Source organism: Hyla sarda, chromosome 13, assembly GCF_029499605.1.
Source record: "Hyla sarda isolate aHylSar1 chromosome 13, aHylSar1.hap1, whole genome shotgun sequence".
Taxonomy (NCBI): domain Eukaryota; kingdom Metazoa; phylum Chordata; class Amphibia; order Anura; family Hylidae; genus Hyla; species Hyla sarda.
In genome coordinates, this window is record NC_079201.1 from 5,952,678 (window position 1) to 5,974,613 (window position 21,936).

General features: G+C 43.4%; 1 protein-coding gene and 1 non-coding gene across 8 annotated transcripts in view; one reads left to right on the forward strand and one right to left on the reverse strand.

The window, feature by feature from the left end:
* Window positions 1-21,936, forward strand: part of LOC130297600 (protoheme IX farnesyltransferase, mitochondrial) — a 492,900-nt gene that overhangs the window by 318,614 nt on the left and 152,350 nt on the right. For 2 of the 7 annotated variants that reach the window (XM_056550256.1, XM_056550257.1), the window contains exon 1: window positions 21,245-21,320. The exons of the other annotated variants lie outside the window; for them this stretch is intronic. In XM_056550256.1, coding sequence (XP_056406231.1) covers window positions 21,314-21,320 — 7 coding nt within the window. In that variant the 5' untranslated portion in view covers window positions 21,245-21,313. Of the gene's footprint in view, window positions 1-21,244; window positions 21,321-21,936 lie in introns of those variants that run through there. 7 annotated transcript variants of the gene reach the window in all.
* On the reverse strand, window positions 3,572-3,758 carry LOC130297820 (U2 spliceosomal RNA). Its single transcript, XR_008849692.1, has one exon. It is a non-coding gene; the product is annotated as a U2 spliceosomal RNA (small nuclear RNA).

Consider the following 21,936-nt stretch of genomic DNA (forward strand, 5'->3'; position numbering starts at 1 on the left):
GCACTCCCTATTTATACCTCACTTCCCCTTCACTCCCTCGCCGGATCTTGTTGCCATTGTGCCAGTGAAAGCGTTTCCTTGTGTGTTCCTAGCCTGTGTTCCAGACCTCCTGCCGTTGCCCCCGACTACGATCCTTGCTGCCTGCCCCGACCTTCTGCTACGTCCGACCTTGCTTCTGTCTACTCCCTTGTACCGCGCCTATCTTCAGCAGTCAGAGAGGTTGAGCCGTTGCTAGTGGATACGACCTGGTCACTACCGCCGCAGCAAGACCATCCCGCTTTGCGGCGGGCTCTGGTGAAAACCAGTAGTGACTTAGAACCGATCCACTAGCACGGTCCACGCCAATCCCTCTCTGGCACAGAGGATCCACTACCTGCCAGCCGGCATCGTGACAATAAGTAATGTAATGTATGTACACAGTGACCTCACCAGCAGAATAGTGAGTACAGCTCTGGGGTATAATACAGGATATAACTCAGGATCAGTACAGGATAAGTAATGTAATGTATGTACACAGTGACCTCACCAGCAGAATAGTGAGTACAGTTCTTGAGTATAATACAGGATATAACTCAGGATCAGTACAGGATAAGTAATGTATGTACATAATGACCTCACCAGCAGAATAGTGAGTACAGCCCTGGAGTATAATACAGGATATAACTCAGGATCAGTACAGGATAAGTAATGTATGCACATAGTGACCTCACCAGCAGAATAGTGAGTACAGCTCTGGTTTATGAGACAGGATATAACTCAGGATCAGTACAGGATACGTAATATATAGACACGTTGACTTCACCTAATGTGCAGCATAATTCTGTATGTAAAATGGTGTTAACATTACGATGGAGTTAACATGTTCAAGAGTTAACATGTTCAAGATTTAAAGGCCATAATTAAAATAGGTAATATATGTTTAATAACACAACCAGACATGTGCGTTAGGATTTGCATGGAGCCCCAGTTTTGTGTAACCCTTTGTTACCAGACTTGATCACCCCCAGCAGGTATCCATCAGATGAGTGCTTGATACATTTTGACACGTTTCCTCCTTGTTGCTGCTGATACAATATGATAAATGTCTCTCGGTGTTCTCTCCTTCTCCATGAAGGGGCTGACAATTAATCACTTTTGTTACAATTCTGCTAATGCCCTGTGATGAGATTGTAAACTTAATGAGCTTCTCTTGCCGTCAACAGCAAATTAGCTCCAAGTACCAGGAGCTTACGCACAATTTCCCCAACAAAATGTGAAAAGACATAAGCCACAAGCAAAGCGGTCCTCCTGCTAATTAATACGTGACAACATGGTAATGACTAAAGGAGGAGAATCCCCCAAGTACGCGGCCCAGAATCCTGATGAGTTCTGTGCCAGCGCATCAATTTAAGAATGCCTCATTGTCTGCATGTTGTGTAAGCAGCCATGTTCTCTAACTAAAGGTTGTGAAGATCTAAAATTATATGATAGAAGACTGGAATAACCATAGAAAACATGTCACAACCTATTTTCATCAGTGAGAATGGGCATATATAAAATATATAATACCTGTAGGTGTATGGTGTGAATATATATATACTGGTGTGTCCCGTCCTCTTTGAAGTTAGTTAAGTGTGTACCTGTAGTATATGTTTGCTGTAGAATAGATATATATAAAGAGCTGCTTCCAGGAAGTTTGCTAGACTGCAGTAAAGGCCACGTGGAAGACAGATGACCCTATTCTGAGCTGAGAGATAAGAACTAGGCCAGAGGCAGGGAATATTTCCCCAAAAAAGGGGCCCTGCTCCAAGAATACACACAGAGCACCCACACTCCTACACCTTTTTGCAGCACAGCATTGTAATTGCTTATGTTGACCAGTAATAAAGAGGTAACCTTAGAGAGATATGCTGATGATTTAGTGATTGCCCCTGAGAGACGTGCCTGGTAAGATAATAGGTGATGGGGCAGCAAATGGAAACTAAAGAACATTTGGCATCAGTGTGTGATGTATCTGCTGTATGGGTGTGGCATAAATGACATACTGTTTGTGAAGTGAATGTTTTATTGTCTTGTGTTACGCTTTGCCCTACTTCATTTGCTACTGTAGCAGTATTTGCTGAGAATACTGTAGCCTGGGTAGGATTAGCTCTGGGAAAGTTTGCTGGGGCTGTGGAGAATAACCACGGTAAAGAGTGAACAAGTGAGGAGTAAAAGTAGTGTTCTTGAAGGAAAAATCTGGCAAAAATAAACTTATCCCCTATCCACAGGATAGGGGATAAGTAGCTAATCGCGGGAGGTCGGGCGCTGGCATCCCCGGCGCTGTTATTGAAATGAATGGAGGGCATGCAGTCTACCAGCAGACGACACACGCTTCTCATCCTGGGGATTGCGGGGGGTCAGACTGACTGAATATGGATAGGGGATAAGTTTACTTTTGCCGGAGTTCTCCTTTAAGTCTGGGAAACACTGTAGCTAGGTCCTGGAAAAGTCTTTTGTCCAGTGGAGTCAAGTTGGTCATTACAGCACAGATCTGGCTGCCCTGCAGGTGCTGAGATGTGGCCTGGTGGGTCATGCTTGAAGTGTACTGGGTTGAGCTAAATAGTTAGTAGTATGGGTGAAATAGTGCTGCCCCTCTCCTGTCCAAATTTTGAAGTGGATCCTAGATGAAGGCTTGTGTGAAGTAACACACTCCAGAGGAAAGGTTCCTGTGAAGTTAACAGGAACCTGAAACAGAGAAAAGACTTTGTTGTTGAATTCTGTTCCATTTTTGTTGGGTAATGTTTGGTTCAGGCACTCTGTCGACTTAATGGTGTATTCTCAGGATAGGGGTAAAACTAACTGATGAGTTAATTCGGAGGACATTTCACCTCCGTGGTCAGGATTGGTAAGGATCCTATCAACTAGCTAGTTATCTTCTATTTTTTATCTAAGATTCAAGGAACGTGTCATTGAATCACCCAAGGTGCAAGAAAAAGTGCACAAAGGATGCGGCCTATCGCAAGCCCTTCTCCTACAGGAGAGAGGCCCCCCAACAAATCTACCCTTCACCTTCGGGCCAAAAAGGTACCTGCAAGGATCCAGGTTTGATGTCCCTTTTCACCGAAGCTACTAAGGGACCACAAATGCTCTTGGCATCCCCTTTGTGTTAGCCGAGGTATCTGCCTGCAGAGCCTTAAACGTTAGGTACCCTGCCCATCCAGGAGTACCCAGAGTTTTTGCAGGGAGATGAGCAACCGGCCCCACACACCTCCCCTAGACCGCTAGGAGGGACACCCAGAAGGGCTACTGCATCCTAACAATCCTGTGAACACGCAAAAAGTGACACATTGACAAAAAGAAAGAAATAAGTGGATGAGTGCAGATATACTACCCGGACATCCGGACGGATCTATAAAAATGTCTCTGATCTTAGCCAGAAGGCCGGGAATCAAGAGGTGAGTGCTATAAGGTGAAGAGTTCATGGTGCCCGTACTTCCACTCAGTGAGCCAGTACTCCCAGTGAGTTTCGGCACCTCGGGGTCACCACTCTCCAAGGCACTAAACTACCTCGGCTCTAGACCCTCTCAGCCTTATGGCGAGACCCGGAGGAAACAGGTCACATCGGGGCAGCCGTCGAGCTGATTTCTCAGAACCAGCCCCGGAACGCCCCGGTACACCTGCCCCCTACCATGCAGCACCCATCCCTACCAGCTCCACACTGGCGTCGCCTGCCACCGGCATGAAACTGATAAGAACAGATACTACACTTGATCTTAGCCAAAAGGCCGATAAGCGTTATCTTCTATATTATGGCTAAAGGGTAACTTTTGATGACGAAAACGCCTCTTTATTGTATACCAAAAAGGAGGGGTCAGGTGAGAGGGCTCTTAAAATTAGGGCCAGGAATAGCAGTGATTATCCTCCTGTCTATGTGGATTGATTGATGTCAAGAATTGTCATTTGAAAGGGTCAAGTAGAGTAAAAAGTGTTTAAAAATAAGTTTTTTCATTGTTGTCTAATGTAAAAGTTGGGTTCCAGAAAGCTCTGGTGCTCTTTACACCATGTGTGACCAACAACCATCAAGTTCTACTGCTTCAGCAACTATGAAATGTAACCACTCGGCTGAGGGTATCTACTGGTTGATTATTACAATTATTGTTCCACTGTCGAGTGCAAAAGTAAAGTAAATACATCTTTTAAACTGTTATAGTCAGGAAATGATAAGACACTTAACAAGTAAACTAATGGAGGTAATGGACTTCTGTAGACTTAATTCTTCAAAGTTCTGTCAGCAATAAAGATACTACCTACCTTGCAGAAAACTACAATTTGAGTAATTTTCATCCGTATTGTGGCTAAATTTTGGAAGTATTAGACATTTTGTCTAGAGGACAGTATAATAGTAGATATATTCTTGTACATAGGGGGCAGTATTATAGTAGTTATATTCTTGTTTATAGGAGCAGTATTATAGTAGTTATATTCTTGTATATAGGAGGCAGTATTATAGTAGTTATATTCTTGTATATAGGAGCAGTATTATAGTAGTTATATTCTTGTATATAGGAGCAGTATTATAGTAGTTATATTCTTGTATATATGAGGAGTATTATAGTAGTTATATTCTTGTATATATGAGGAGTATTATAGTAGTTATATTCTTGTATATAGGAGCAGTATTATAGTAGTTATATTCTTGTATATAGGAGTAGTATTATAGTAGTTATATTCTTGTATATAGGAGGTAGTATTATAGTAGTTATATTCTTGTATATAGGAGCAGTATTATAGTAGTTATATTCTTGTATATAGGAGCAGTATTATAGTAGTTATATTCTTGTATATAAGAGCAGTATTATAGTAGTTATATTCTTGTATATAGGAGCAGTATTATAGTAGTTATATTCTTGTATATAGGAGCAGTATTATAGTAGTTATATTCTTGTATATAGGAGCAGTATTATAGTAGTTATATTCTTCTAAATAGGAGCAGTATTATAGTAGTTATATTCTTGTATATAGGAGGCAGTATTATAGTAGTTATATTCTTATACATGAGAGCAGTATTAAAGTAGTTATATTCTTGTATATAGGAGCAGTATTAAAGTAGTTATATTCTTGTATATAGGAGCAGTATTATAGTAGTTATATTCTTGTATATAGGAGCAGTATTATAGTAGTTATATTCTTGTATATAGGAGCAGTATTATAGTAGTTATATTCTTGTATATAGGAGCAGTATTATAGTAGTTATATTCTCGTATATAGGAGCAGTATTATAGTAGTTATATTCTTGTATATAGGGGCAGTATTATAGTAGTTATATTCTTGTATATAGGAGACAGTATTATAGTAGTTATATTCTTGTATATAGGGGCAGTATTATAGTAGTTATATTCTTGTATATAGGGGCAGTATTATAGTAGTTATATTCTTGTATATAGGAGCAGTATTATAGTAGTTATATTCTTGTATATACGAGCAGTATTATAGTAGTTATATTCTCGTATATAGGAGCAGTATTATAGTAGTTGTATTCTTGTATATAGGGGCAGTATTATAGTAGTTATATTATTGTATATAGGAGCAGTATTATAGTAGTTATATTCTTCTAAATAGGAGCAGTATTATGGTAGTTATATTCTTGTATATAGGAGGCAGTATTAAAGTAGTTATATTCTTATACATGGGAGCAGTATTATAGTAGTTATATTCTTGTATATATGAGCAGTATTATAGTAGTTATATTCTTGTATATAGGATCAGTATTATAGTAGTTATATTCTTGTATATAGGAGCAGTATTATAGTAGTTATATTCTTGTTTATAGGGGCAGTATTATAGTAGTTATATTCTTGTATATAGGAGCAGTATTATAGTAGTTATATTCTTGTATATAGGAGCAGTATTATAGTAGTTATATTCTTATACATGGGAGCAGTATTATAGTAGTTATATTCTTGTATATAGGAGCAGTATTATAGTAGTTATATTCTTGTACAAAGGAGCAGTATTATAGTAGTTATATTATTGTATATAGGAGCAGTATTATAGTAGTTATATTCTTGTATATAGGGAGCAGTATTATAGTAGTTATATTCTTGTATATAGAAGCAGTATTATAGTAGTTATATTGTATATAGGAGCAGTATTATAGTAGTTATATTCTTGTATATAGGAGGCAGTATAATAGTAGTTATATTCTTGTATATAGGGGCAGTATTATAATAGTTATATTATTGTATATAGGAGCAGTATTATAGTAGTTATATTTTTGTACATAGGAGGACATATTATAGAAGTTCTGTTTCTATACAGTAGGGCAGTTACAATGAGTGTGATGGGAGCTTCTATCAGGTTATAAGGGATATGTAATATACAATGCTCAAAAAAATAAAGGGAAGACTTAAACAACACAATGTAACTCCAAGTCAATGACACTTGTGTGAAATCACACTGTCCACTCAGAAATTTCATATGCTGTTGTGCAAATGGAACAGACAACAGTCTTCTCAGTTCCTTTGCTACCTGGCTGATGTTTTGGTCAGTTTTGAATGCTGGCGGTGCTTTCACTCTAGTGGTAGCATGAGACGGAGTCTACAATCCACACAAGTGGCTTAGGTAGTGCAGCTCATCCAGGATGTCACATCAATGCGAGCTGTGGCAAGAAGGTTTGCTGTGTCTGTCAGCGTCGTGTCCTGAGCATGGAGGCGCTACCAGAAGACAGGCCACTACATCAGGAGACGTGGAGGAGGCCGTAGGAGGGCAAGAACCCAGCAGCAGGACCGCTACTTCCGCCTTTGTGCAAGTAGGAGCACTGCCAGAGCCCTGCAAAATGGCCTCCAGCAGGCCACAAATGTGCATGTGTCCACTCAAACGGGCAGAAACAGACTCCATGAGGGTGGTATGAGGGCCCGACATCCACAGGTGGGGGTTGTGCTTACAGCCCAAGATTGGCAAATTCCCCACTGGCGCCCTGTGCTCTTCACAGATTAAAGCAGGTTCACACTGAGCACATGTGACAGACGTGAAAGAGTCTGGAGACGCCGTCGAGAACATTCTGTTGCCTGCAACATCCTCCAGCATGACCGGTTTGGCGGTGGGTCAGTAATGGTGTGGGGTGGCATTTCTTAAGGGGGCTTCCCAGCCCTCCATGTGCTTGCCAGAGGTAGCCTGACTGCCATTACGTACCGAGATAAGATCCTCAGACCCCTTGTGAGACCATATGCTGGTGCGGTTGGCCCTGGGTTCCTCCTAATACAAGACAATGCTTTACCTCTTGTGGCTGGAGTGTCAGCAGTTCCTACAAGAGGAAGGCATTGATGCTATGGACTGGCCGCCCGTTCTCCTGAATCCGATTGAGCACATCTGGGACATCTCGCTCCATCCACCACAGACTGTCCAGGAGTTGGCGGATGCTTTAGTCCAGGTCTGGGAGGACATCCCTCAGGAGACCATCCTCCACCTCATCAGGAGCATGCACAGGCATTGTAGGGAGGTCATACAGGCACGTGGAGGCCACACACACTACTGATCCTCATTGTGACTTGTATTAAGGACATTACATAAAGTCTGATCAGCCTGTAGTGGGGTTTTCCACTGTGATTTTGAGTGTTACTCCATATCCAGACCTCCATGGGTTGATACATTTGATTTCCATTGATCATTTTTGTGTGATTTTGTTGTCAGTGAATTCAGCTATGTAAATAGGAAAGTATTTCATACGATTAGTTCATTCAGATCTGGGATGTGTTATCTTAGTGTTCCCTTTATTTTTTTTGTATAGTGTTTGAGACATGTTGGGAGGGACATTCAGTAGCAAGAAATCGCAGTTAGCACAATGTGTTGTATAATATCTCTCCACTAGAAATGATTACCGCACCAGTGATGCTAATATCAGCTGTCAGTAGAATTGCCCTTTAATGGGTTTTCACTGTATTTCTGGGAGACACAGAGAAATATCGCCTTCTATAATGTTCCTAATCACTTCCATCAAGGCGTCTTCGTAATGACAATATAACTGAAAACTTCTGCTGTTCTGCAGTATGCATTTTGTCAAAATTTAGCCAGCGCCTCCGTGATACAAATGACTTCACATTTAAACGTCATTGCTCCCAGGTCCGCGCTCCTGACTGATGTCTCTGCAGCTTATTAAATCCCCATCACATTCCTTAATGCAAAAGTACCCGGTTCAAGCAGATGCGTCCTGTCATTAAAGCCGCCTGTAATATGCTGTAATCCCAGCTTGCTGTATTAATGCTTTGTTTGTCTTTAAGCACAGATGGATATTTTTTTATGAGGGCTGCTGTGCTGATCGTACCCCCTCGAGGGTAAGACCTGGGGCAGCTGTCTAACTAGTGACAAGATATTTCCCCTCCGGCATTGAGTGACAGGATATAAATATCTTTACTGCATTGTAGAAAAGATGGATTTATGCACAATAGGTGTTGTTTAATAACACCGCCATGCCTAAATTAACTGAATTCCATAGCCACCAGTCAGGTGTTAGCTTTCGTTTTCTACTATGATGGCAAAATGAATATTACTTTATGAGCAGCGGAGGACCCCTGTGAGGAAATCTCTGGGGGGGCTTTGATCTCTGGCACACGGTGCAAGTTCATCATGGACTCCTAGTACTGCAGCAACATTGGGTAGCCTATAGGGTATGGGTGGGAGATGTCGCATTGGCATCTACATTATAGAGAATACTTACATTATATCTTATCACAGGTAACTCCTTCTACACTGGAGGCACCAATAGTCCATTGCTGCTGGTCCATCCCTGGACACACGCTGCACACTAAGCTAATATTAACGTCAACTATGACAAAAGCTGTGATGGGGAGACTGGACACAGATAAATGAACTGATGAGGTGTTAATCAGCCAACCAGAGGGCATATACAGAAACAGGAGCAGTATCAGATGAAAAACAAGAAAAGCAAAACTAAAGCCGCCCTCTCCTATATGCCGCCCTAGGTACCTGCCCTACAGTGCCTTATGGTCAATGGCACTGATGAAGCTGCTTTCCCGCAGCGAAACGCGTTGCATCTTGGGAAATAAACTACCTTAATTTTACCTTGCCTCTTCCGGCTTGTATCCTGCGCCATGTGGAGCCGGCTTCTACTTTGAAGCCATACCGATTGTCTACCATTGCTTTGCCAGAGGGCTGCGGATACCATACCATCTGATGCGTTTACCATTGTTGTCTATGTTGCTACACAACCACCTTTGGCGAGCGGCCTTTATGTCTATATTTCATATTGAGAATCTCTCTTTTATTTCACTAAGGAGCGCTCTCCTCTCCTCTTTTTAGATTATGGTTAATATGACCCTGTATGTAGAAACCTTTGATAGACCACCTCTTTGAGAAGACTACCCCCTTATGCAGACCAGACCTCGTGTAACAAATTTTCAGTCTACTATACATATCCATTTTCTTTGGAAAGACCACTTTTCAGTTATTTCACTGTATATGTGTATATAGGAGCTTACCAGGAGGAGAGCCCTCTCTGCGCAGGGGTGTGTGTGATCAGATAACTCCTTTAGGGTAAGTTCACACGTACGCAGATTTGATGCGCAGGATTTTCTGCTGCAGCTTTCAATGTAAACTAAATGACTGAGCACAGATTCTAAACGGCAGTAACAAATCCTGCGCATCAAATCTGCAAAGGATCCTGTACGTGTGAACGTACCCTTAAACTGTATATAACACAGATCTCTACCTTGCCCCCGACCCCATAAACATGTACAATTGGCTTAGCACTATTATTTTAATGGGGTGCAGGAGATTAGCTGCCGCTATTTCTCCCTCCTGGCAGAAGAAAGTATTGGTCTTGTTGAACTCCAGCATGACTGATCCTTATTATCTCCAATATTAGCTATCATGGGACAATGGGGAAGCACAATTGTCAGGCAGACTAAGACAACTATAATTTTACCATCTTGTTTGGGCTCATATAGTCTGACAGCATCAATATATTTTGCAATATCACACATGACCGGTGATCGGATTGGGGCATTTTTTTATAGGCCATCTAATAAATGTCTCTATAAGAAGCCCTATTTTACCCTGAATATTGCATAGTTGTAGTAAAATAAATCAGATTTTTATGACCATGTAGGTAGAACTTGTCATACCTTTGTGCCGCTCACGAATAAGGCAACATAGGTCATCTCTAACGGTTGGGCTTAAAGTGAACCCATAGATGTAGGGCCCCAGTTGGAATTGCAGCCTTTGCACCCTCTATGACTTCTCCTCTGTGGGTGGGCAAAGAGCCTCTTTTCTACCGTTTCGCTACTGCTGATCCAACCATTCCCTAGATTAAGCTTTTACTTGGCCATGCTGAACAGTAGCCGAATATAAACACCTCTCCCTGATGCACAGAGAGGTTCTTCATGTAACAGGCCCGGACGACACACAGCCTTATTTATTTTATTGCTTCATAGTGAATTCACTGTTACGAGCCTGGTAGGTGCCAGAAAAAAAAATCCCATAAAATCATCTGACAGCCTCTCACTGTTGGACGACTTTACAAAAAGGGGTCCTGTAAATGGCAAACCAACCCAACCCCCCAGCTTGCTGCTCAAGAGACACTGAATTACTGATAGGCTTAGAGCTGATCTGGCCAGGGGCGGATGGGCAAACATTGTGCCAAGGAAGGACACTTTGCAGATGCTTTTTTTTTTATTATTTCATTTTTTTCTTCCTTGCATTTGCTTTGCTCCAAAATAATTTCTCTGCTGTGAAGCATTAGAGACAGTTATCAGCTCCAAGAGGGTCTCAGAAGATCAGAAGCAGAAGGAAGTCCTTCAACAAGACCCTCTTCATTGCTAATGTTGAAGTACATAAGGACATGGGAAATATTGTGCAAGAGGTTTGGTAGAAATGGGGCAAGTTTGCAGGGATTTCAGCTGTCTTTGCTTACAAAATTAAATAGTTAATAGACCATGTTTTAGAGACCCCCATCTAGTAGCAGATTGGACCTCCTTTGTATGGATTTTATTAGGAGAAGAAATTGTTCTGCAGGAATATTGGTCGGTGTTTACAAGATTGTTTCTCCCAGTTGATGCACATTAGATGCAGGTCCAAACATATTCTGTACAGCCTCTTCTACCTCATCCTAGAGATGTCTATAGGACTGAAGGCCAGGGAAGCAAGAAAAACTCTCTATTATGTTCCTGTAACCAACCTCTGAATATATTACCCTTGTGGATTGTGCATTGTCCTGTTAACAGTCTCAGGGGAAACAGCTGCCATGGACAGATGAAGCTGGGTATCCTCAATGCTTTAATGAACCAAAAAATGCACCAAAAAATTATTTCCCACACCATTACACCTCATTCACCAAGCAGAACTATTTACACCTAACAGGAAGGGCTTCATTCATGCTGCTTATACTGAACCCTGCATCTTCCCATAAGCATGGTGCCACAGGGATCTGTATTGATCTGACCAGGCCATGTTTCTCCTCAGAGAGCTCGGTCTATCTGACCAGGCCATGTTTCTCCTCAGAGAGCTGGGTCTATCTGACCAGGCCATGTTTCTCCACAGAGATCTGGATCCATATGACCAGGAAATGTTTCTCCGCAGAGATCTGGATCCATCTGACCAGGACATGTTTCTCCACAGAGATCTGGATCCATCTGACCAGGAAATGTTTCTCCGCAGAGATCTGGATCCATCTGATCAGGACATGTTTCTCCACAGAGATCTGGATCCATCTGACCAGGAAATGTTTCTACGCAGAGATCTGGATCCATCTGACCAGGAAATGTTTCTCCGCAGAGATCTGGATCCATCTGACCAGGACATGTTTCTCCACAGAGATCTGGATCCATCTGACCAGGAAATGTTTCTCCACAGAGATCTGGGTCTATCTGACCAGGTCATGTTTCTCCACAGAGATCTGCATCCATCTGACCAGGACATGTTTCTCCATAGAGATCTGGATCCATCTGACCAGGACATGTTTCTCCACAGAGATCTGGATCCATCTTACCAGGTCACGTTACTCCACAGAGATCTGGATCCATCTGACCAGGTCATGTTTCTCTATAGAGATGTAGATGCATCTGACCAGGTCATGTTTCTCCACAGAGATCTGGGTCTATCTGACCAGGTCATGTTTATCCACAGAGATCTGGGTCTATCTGACCAGGTCATGTTTCTCCACAGAGATATGGATCCATCTGACCAGGACATGTTTCTCCACAGATATCTGGATCCATCTGACCAGGCCATGTTTCTCCACAGAGATTTGGATCCATCTGACCAGGCCATGTTTCTCTATAGAGATCTGGATCCATCTGACCAAGTTTTGTTTCCTCACAGAGATCTGGATCCATCTGACCAGGTCATATTTCTACACAGAGATCTGGATCCATCCGACCTGGACATGTTTCTCCACAGAGATCTGGATCCATCTGACTAGGACATGTTTCTCGATAGAGATCTGGATCCATCTGACCAGGCCATGTTTCTCTATAGAGATTTGGATCCATCTGACCAGGACATGTTTCTCCATAGAGATCTGGATCCATCTGACCAGGACATGTTTCTCGATAGAGATCTGGATCCATCTGACCAGGCCATGTTTCTCTATAGAGATCTGGATCCATCTGACCAGGACATGTTTCTCCATAGAGATCTGGATCCATCTGACATGACAAGTTTCTCCATAGAGATCTGGATCCATCTGACCAGGCCATGTTTCTCGATAGAGATCTGGATCCATCTGACCAGGCCATGTTTCTCAATAGCGATCTGGATCCATCTGACCAGGTCATGTTTCTCCACAGAGATCTGGGTCTATCTGACCAGGACATGTTTCTCTATAGAGATCTGGATCCATCTGACCGGGTCATGTTTCTCTATAGAGATCTGGATCCATCTGACAAGGCCATGTTTCCCTATAGAGATCCAGATCAATCTGTCCAGGCCATGTTTCTCCACAGAGATCTGGATCCATCTGACCAGGAAATGTTTCTCCGCAGAGATCTGGATCCATCTGATCAGGACATGTTTCTCCACAGAGATCTGGATCCATCTGACCAGGACATGTTTCTCCACAGAGATCTGGATCCATCTGACCAGGAAATGTTTCTCCGCAGAGATCTGGATCCATCTGATCAGGACATGTTTCTCCACAGAGATCTGGATCCATCTGACCAGGAAATGTTTCTACGCAGAGATCTGGATCCATCTGACCAGGAAATGTTTCTCCGCAGAGATCTGGATCCATCTGACCAGGACATGTTTCTCCACAGAGATCTGGATCCATCTGACCAGGAAATGTTTCTCCGCAGAGATCTGGGTCTATCTGACCAGGTCATGTTTCTCCACAGAGATCTGGATCCATCTGACCAGGAAATGTTTCTCCGCAGAGATCTGGATCCATCTGACCAGGACATGTTTCTCCACAGAGATCTGGATCCATCTGACCAGGAAATGTTTCTCCACAGAGATCTGGGTCCATCTGACCAGGACATGTTTCTCCATAGAGATCTGGATCCATCTGACCAGGACATGTTTCTCCACAGAGATCTGGATCCATCTTACCAGGTCACGTTACTCCACAGAGATCTGGATCCATCTGACCAGGCCATGTTTCTCTATAGAGATGTAGATGCATCTGACTAGGTCATGTTTCTCCACAGAGATCTGGGTCTATCTGACCAGGTCATGTTTCTCCACAGAGATCTGGGTCTATCTGACCAGGTCATGTTTCTCCACAGAGATATGGATCCATCTGACCAGGACATGTTTCTCCACAGATATCTGGATCCATCTGACCAGGCCATGTTTCTCCACAGAGATTTGGATCCATCTGACCAGGCCATGTTTCTCTATAGAGATCTGGATCCATCTGACCAAGTTTTGTTTCCTCACAGAGATCTGGATCCATCTGACCAGGTCATATTTCTACACAGAGATCTGGATCCATCCGACCTGGACATGTTTCTCCACAGAGATCTGGATCCATCTGACTAGGACATGTTTCTCGATAGAGATCTGGATCCATCTGACCAGGCCATGTTTCTCTATAGAGATCTGGATCCATCTGACCAGGACATGTTTCTCCATAGAGATCTGGATCCATCTGACCAGGACATGTTTCTCGATAGAGATCTGGATCCATCTGACCAGGCCATGTTTCTCTATAGAGATCTGGATCCATCTGACCAGGACATGTTTCTCCATAGAGATCTGGATCCATCTGACATGACAAGTTTCTCCATAGAGATCTGGATCCATCTGACCAGGCCATGTTTCTCGATAGAGATCTGGATCCATCTGACCAGGCCATGTTTCTCAATAGAGATCTGGATCCATCTGACCAGGTCATGTTTCTCCACAGAGATCTGGGTCTATCTGACCAGGACATGTTTCTCTATAGAGACCTGGATCCATCTGACCGGGTCATGTTTCTCTACAGAGATCTGGATCCATCTGACAAGGCCATGTTTCCCTATAGAGATCCAGATCAATCTGTCCAGGCCATGTTTCTCCACAGAGATCTGGATCCATCTGACCAGGCCATGTTTCTCTATAGAGATCTGGATCCATCTGACCAGGACATGTTTCTCCACAGAGATCTGGATCCATCTGACCAGGAAATGTTTCTCCGCAGAGATCTGGATCCATCTGATCAGGACATGTTTCTCCACAGAGATCTGGATCCATCTGACCAGGAAATGTTTCTACGCAGAGATCTGGATCCATCTGACCAGGAAATGTTTCTCCGCAGAGATCTGGATCCATCTGACCAGGACATGTTTCTCCACAGAGATCTGGATCCATCTGACCAGGAAATGTTTCTCCACAGAGATCTGGGTCTATCTGACCAGGTCATGTTTCTCCACAGAGATCTGCATCCATCTGACCAGGACATGTTTCTCCATAGAGATCTGGATCCATCTGACCAGGACATGTTTCTCCACAGAGATCTGGATCCATCTTACCAGGTCACGTTACTCCACAGAGATCTGGATCCATCTGACCAGGCCATGTTTCTCTATAGAGATGTAGATGCATCTGACCAGGTCATGTTTCTCCACAGAGATCTGGGTCTATCTGACCAGGTCATGTTTCTCCACAGAGATCTGGGTCTATCTGACCAGGTCATGTTTCTCCACAGAGATATGGATCCATCTGACCAGGACATGTTTCTCCACAGATATCTGGATCCATCTGACCAGGCCATGTTTCTCCACAGAGATTTGGATCCATCTGACCAGGCCATGTTTCTCTATAGAGATCTGGATCCATCTGACCAAGTTTTGTTTCCTCACAGAGATCTGGATCCATCTGACCAGGTCATATTTCTACACAGAGATCTGGATCCATCCGACCTGGACATGTTTCTCCACAGAGATCTGGATCCATCTGACTAGGACATGTTTCTCGATAGAGATCTGGATCCATCTGACCAGGCCATGTTTCTCTATAGAGATCTGGATCCATCTGACCAGGACATGTTTCTCGATAGAGATCTGGATCCATCTGACCAGGACATGTTTCTCGATAGAGATCTGGATCCATCTGACCAGGCCATGTTTCTCTATAGAGATCTGGATCCATCTGACCAGGACATGTTTCTCCATAGAGATCTGGATCCATCTGACATGACAAGTTTCTCCATAGAGATCTGGATCCATCTGACCAGGCCATGTTTCTCGATAGAGATCTGGATCCATCTGACCAGGTCATGTTTCTCCACAGAGATCTGGGTCTATCTGACCAGGACATGTTTCTCTATAGAGATCTGGATCCATCTGACCGGGTCATGTTTCTCTATAGATATCTGGATCCATCTGACAAGGCCATGTTTCCCTATAGAGATCCAGATCAATCTGTCCAGGCCATGTTTCTCCACAGAGATCTGGATCCATCTGACCAGGCCATGTTTCTCTTTAGAGATCTGGATCCATCTGACCAGGTCATGTTTCTCTATAGAGATCTGGATCCATCTGACAAGGAAATGTTTCTCTATAGAGATCCGGATCCATCTGACCAGGTCATGTTTCTCCACAGAGATCTGAATCCATCCGACCAGGACATGTTTCTCCACAGAGATCTGGATCCATCTGACCAGGACATGTTTCTCTATAGAGATCTGGATCCATCTGACCAGGTCATGTTTCTCTATAGAGATCTTGATCCATCTGACCAGGCCATGTTTCTCCACAGAGATCTGGATCCATCTGACCAAGTTGTGTTTCCTCACAGAGATCTGGATCCATCTGACCAAGTTGTGTTTCCTCACAGAGATCTGGATAAATCTGTTCTTTTGAGTTTTAGCTGTATTCCTTATACACAATGGCCCTGGAGCTGGTTGTCTTCTGGTATAGTCCATCCATGCTAAGTAGCATCATGTTGTGGGTTCAGACATGTTGGTAGAACACCAGGGTTGTATTTAGCAGCAGTTTCCTGTCTGTCTCCTCTGACCTTTTACATTGCCCAATTATTTCTGTCCACAGGATCCCCTTTCCCTGGATGTTTTTTTCTGGATGGTCACTGGTTTCTCCCATCTGATGTACATTCACACTGTGACTGATCCATATAAGAATATATCATAGGTTTTTGTGCTGCACTCCAGGTCATAGAAATTTAGACAATGAGGGGAGATTTATCAAAACCTTTACAGAGGGAAACTTGACCAGTTGCCCATAGCAACCAATCAGATAGCTTTTTTCATTTTTAAAAAGGGCATCTCAAACATGAAAGAAGCGATCTGATTGGTTGCTATGGGAAACTAGTCAACTTTTCCTCTACACAGGTTTTGATAAATCTCCCCGAGTTTCAGAAAAAACTCCAACCTTATAATTTCTGAAGATTTCCAAAGTTTCGCAAAGTTCTGTAAAGTCCCCTGGGCATCCTATTAGTGGACGTGATGGCACGTACGTGGTTGTAGAGTTATTCCACCCAGAATGCATATGACTTGTAATGAGATGTTTAAAAAAACTTTTCCCTTACTCTGAAATCTTCTCTGATTCCTAATAGAGGATTAACAGCTCCTGTTTTTCAGCAGAAAAAAATCTCTCTGGAAATGTCAAAACGACTTTGCATTGGGCTAATTACCATGTAGCCATTAGCCGGAACAAAAGTTTATAGCTCAGAGAATGGAATCCAAGAACCCATAATAGCTTTAATAAAAAGAAGGCCCTGACTTTTAAAGGTCACTCAGCAGCTTCGACAGTCTAAGCCCTGGACATCTGATCCCGTCGTGATTGAATATTCTCCTCATCTAAGTGTTCATCACAGCCGGTGACTGGATTCTGTGAGTGTACAGTGGTCCCTCAAGTTACAATATCAATTGGTTCCAGGACCACCATTGTATGTTGAGACCGTTGTATGTTGAGACCAGAACTCTATGGAAACCTGGTAATTGGTTCTGAAGCCACCAAAATGTCATCCAAAAATAGTGAGGATTAAAGAAAAATAAGTAGATAACTAATATAGATAAAGCAAATCCTTACATATAAAAGTGAGAAAGATCTGCTGGAAGCTGTAATCACTGTCTATGTCAGTGTTTCCCAACCAGGGTGCCTCCAGCTGTTGCAAAACTACAACTCCCAGCATTCCCGGACAGCCAAAGGCTGTCCGGGCATGCTGGGAATTGTAGTTTTTCAACAGCTGGAGGCACCCTGGTTGGGAAATGCTGGTCTAGGTAGAGGACAGGAGCTTCTTCAGGGTCCTGTACAGTGCACGCAGTGTCCTAAAAATTTAAAATGGAGCCGTCCTCACCTGGTGTCCCAAGGAGCAGCTAACCCTGGTACAGGTAAAGAGTACAGAACATGTAATACCTTCCTGTACTGTAGGGGGTGCTACCAGACACCAGTCAGTGCATGCACTTCAGGGGTTTTACCAGTGAATGCCCATTCTGATTGGTCGGTTCTTTCAGCCATTGACACGTTTCACAGATCTGGACTGTCCGTACATTGTATGTTGAGTCTGGTTTCAACTTACAATGGTCCAGAAAAGACCATTGTATGTTGAAACTATTGTATGTTGAGGCCATAGTAAGTTGAGGGATCACTGTACATGGATATTGTGAGAACGTATTCTACCACTACGAGCTGTTTTCTTCATATGTCAGCCACATATTCTCCTAGCCTCCAATCTTATCTTATAGCTTGTCCTAGGTAGTAGGTAAAGGCATGATATCTTATTCACAGGTTAGGCAATAAGGGTCCGATCATGCAATCACGGTCCCCTTGTCCCCGTACGAAGTTTATTCCTGAGATAACACCTTTAAGTCTTAGCAGCTATTATTTAGTCACAGGGAAGTGGGGGGTCAGAGAAAGAAATCGACCAGTTGCCCATAACAACCTAATGTGTTTTATACAGCTTCACAAGGGTCTTTTCCACCTGACTATAAATATTTCATTTTGAGTCTGCAAAACTCTGGATTCAAACTCCCATCATTGGGTTCCTGACATCCTAACTTACAGACTGACTCTCATCTAGTTTTTAAGCCCAGTGTCGAGCTGTCTTCAGCACCTGTGCTGATCTGGGCTAGTCTGAAAACCTGGAGTGGTATTAGGAAGACAATGGGCCTCATGTATTGTTATTTCTCTTTTCGCTTTTCATAGTGATTTTAATTCCCTTTTCCATCATATACATGAATTTGTTTTAAAGGGCAAAGGGTGACAAGTTTAAAAAAACAGCCCACACCCGCATTTGAGAAAAAAACTAATAAAAAATGTTGGAGAAATATGCTAATTTTGGTGCAATTCCCCTTACTTTTTTCTCTAAACATTGTGTGATGTGATAGTACAAATATGTATATACAGTCGCCTTGTTTCCTGGCTCCTATTGTTATGGGGCCAACTTTCTGCTTCAGGGAAGTGACTTCCAGAATTATGCACAATTAATTCATGTGTATTTTTAGATGTGATTGTTATTGTGTGATGTGTTCTGCTGCTCACTTATTCTGACATCCACTGCTCAGGATGGGGCATGTCTGATGCTAGCACTGAACCCACCCTAACTTACCATGCATTCACTTCCTCCATGAGTCTGCTGTGCTGGGTCTCTTCATCCAATCACTGCAGGATGCTCTATATCCCCTTCTCTCTGTTTTCATGCTGTAGTCTGATAGGACAGTTGTGAGCACAGAGGAGTGCTGGTCCCACCCTCACTTCCTGGATTTTGTCCCTGCTTGTGTTTCAGCTAGGACAAAGATGCCGGACAGGATAATGTTCTGGATGATATGGGGACCTCTAGTGGTATTTTTTACAGCCCATGATTTCTACAAGAAGGAAATCACATTTTTTTTAATGAAGTATATTAGAAAGGTTAATGATTTGACCCGATGTACAACATATAAATAGTCCTTGTCCATATTTTCGGTCCTGACAGTGCACATTTACTGAAGTTTACTCCATTGATGGCACGAGCCTAAGACTTACTCTATATTGCAAGTCTATGAGACTTCCACCATATGCTTAGATTGAATGCATTAGTCTCCAACAAGCATCGGATGTCTCGGGTGGCGGCACGGAAATGTAAACATATATCCTTCTGCCTGAGCCATCACTGGAGTTGTGGTTTAACGTGATCCTGCCATCATTGGCAACAGGTAATTGTATTCTGGACGGCTTAATGGCCTGCAGTGATCCAGGAGAGAAAAAGTTTTATATTTGTCCCACGCTGAATGTAAATCAGGTGAAAGTATTCCCTGGGGCTCACGATCCTGAAGTAGTCACTCCGGCTCCAGGCTGTATTCACGCCTACTGTAGCATTACTGGAACATGGCATTACACTTCACCCTCCAGCTGGGCACTCAATCCATCTCAGTCTGCAAGACCAGCCGTCTCCAAATTGTGCAACTCTGGGTGTTGCAAAACTACAACTCCCAGCATGCCTGGACAGAAGGAGAATATAATCTCTGCCAGAGAGTAGAAGACTGAACAAGGACCTTTCTGCAATACACTAATCTCTACAGTCAGAGTTAGGGCTGCTTAGCTGCCTCATCAGGAAGGTTTCCCAACCAGCGGACCTTAAGCTGTTGCAAAACTACAACTCCCAGCATACCCGGACAGGAGGAGAATGTAATCTTTGCCAGAGAGTAGAAGACTGAACAAGGACCTTTCTGCAATACACTAATCTCTACAGTAATGTTAGGGCTGCTTAGCTGCCTCATCAGAAAGTTTTCCCAACCAACAGACCTCCAGCTGTTGCAAAACTACAATTCCCAGCATGCCCGGACAGAATATCATCTTTGCCAGAGAGTAGAAGACTGAACAAGGACCTTTCTGCAATACACTAATCTCTACAGTCGGAGTTAGGGCTGCTTAGCTGCCTCATCAGGAAGGCTTCCCAACCAATGGACCTCCAGCTGTTGAAAAACTACAATTCCCAGCATGCCCGGACAGGAGAATATCATCTTTGCCAGAGAGTAGAAGACTGAACAAGGACCTTTCTGCAATACACTAATCTCTACAGTCGGAGTTAGGGCTGCTTAGCTGCCTCATCAGGAAGGCTTCCCAACCAATGGACCTCCAGCTGTTGTAAAACTACAACTCCCAGCATGCCTGGACAGGAGCATATCATCTTTGCCAGAGAGTAGAAGACTGAACAAGGACCTCTCTGCAATACACCAATCTCTACAGTTGGAGTAAGGGCTGCTTAGCTTCAACATCAGGAAGGTTTCCCAACTAGCTGTTGCAAAACTATAACTCCCAGCATGCCCGGACAGCCAACGGCTGTCTGGGCATGCTGGGAGTTGTAGTTTTGAAACATCTGCTCCACAGTTTGGAGACCAGTTCCATAGACCATAATGAAGCTGGGGAGTGAAGTGCACTGTCAGGACCTTCATACAGCTATATCTACCAATTGGGACAGGTCAGGTAACTACGGTGACGACATTAGGAATGGGTTAAAAAAGGGGCAACAACCCTTTTTGATCCAGATATTATAGATATTTAACCCCTTATTGGTATCTGATAGCAAACCCTCTGAGAGTTTCCAATGACAGAATTATGAATCCTGCTCTGGAGTATAACGTCAGGTAAGTACAACTCCCAACAATCTCCCCACCAGGCCATGCTGGGACTTATAGTGTCCTGAGATGTCCTTGAGAGGCTGGGGATGAAAATGACAAGACTACAACTCTCTTGTGGGCACAAAATGTGTGCTGGGACTTGTAGTCGTTCAGCTGACAGGATACTACAACTCCCAGCATGACCTGTATACAACTTTCAGACAGCAGCCGCAAGGCGCGCGTGACACATGACCTCCAGTAAACTGTATGGACCGGCGCGGAAGTGCGTCACCGGAAGTGTCGGCGTGACGTGGCGGGCAAGATGGCGGCGCGCATAAAGTGAGAGGACACAGCGGGCGAGAAATGAGAGGTGAGGCTAAGATGGGTGTGCGGGTGAGAAGGGGGCTGAGGGTCTCCTCATAACCTGAGCTGGAGCAGCCATGTCCGCTGGTGCTGAGGGGGATGAGGAGACGTCAGCCCCGGGGATAGAGGGTCAGCAATACAGGGATGTGAGGTCACAGAGACCCTACTATGGGGGAGGACAGTGACAGGATAGTAACACTTGGGGTACAGGATGATAACACTTGTTGGGGTACAGGATAATAACACTTGTTGGGGTACAAGATGATAACACTCGGGGTACAGGATGATAACACTCGGGGTACAGGATGATAACACTTGTTGGGGTACAGGATGATAACACTTTTTGGGGTACAGGATGATAACACTTGTTGGGGTACAGGATAACACTTGTTGGGGTACAGGATAATAACACTTGGGGTACAGGATGATAACACTTTGGATACAGGATGATAACACTTTGGATACAGGATGATAACACTTTGGATACAGGATGATAACACTTTGGATACAGGATGATAACACTTTGGATACAGGATGATAAGACTTTGGGTACAGGATGATAACACTTGGGGTACAGGATAACACTTGTTGGGGTACAGGATAACACTTGTTGGGGTACAGGA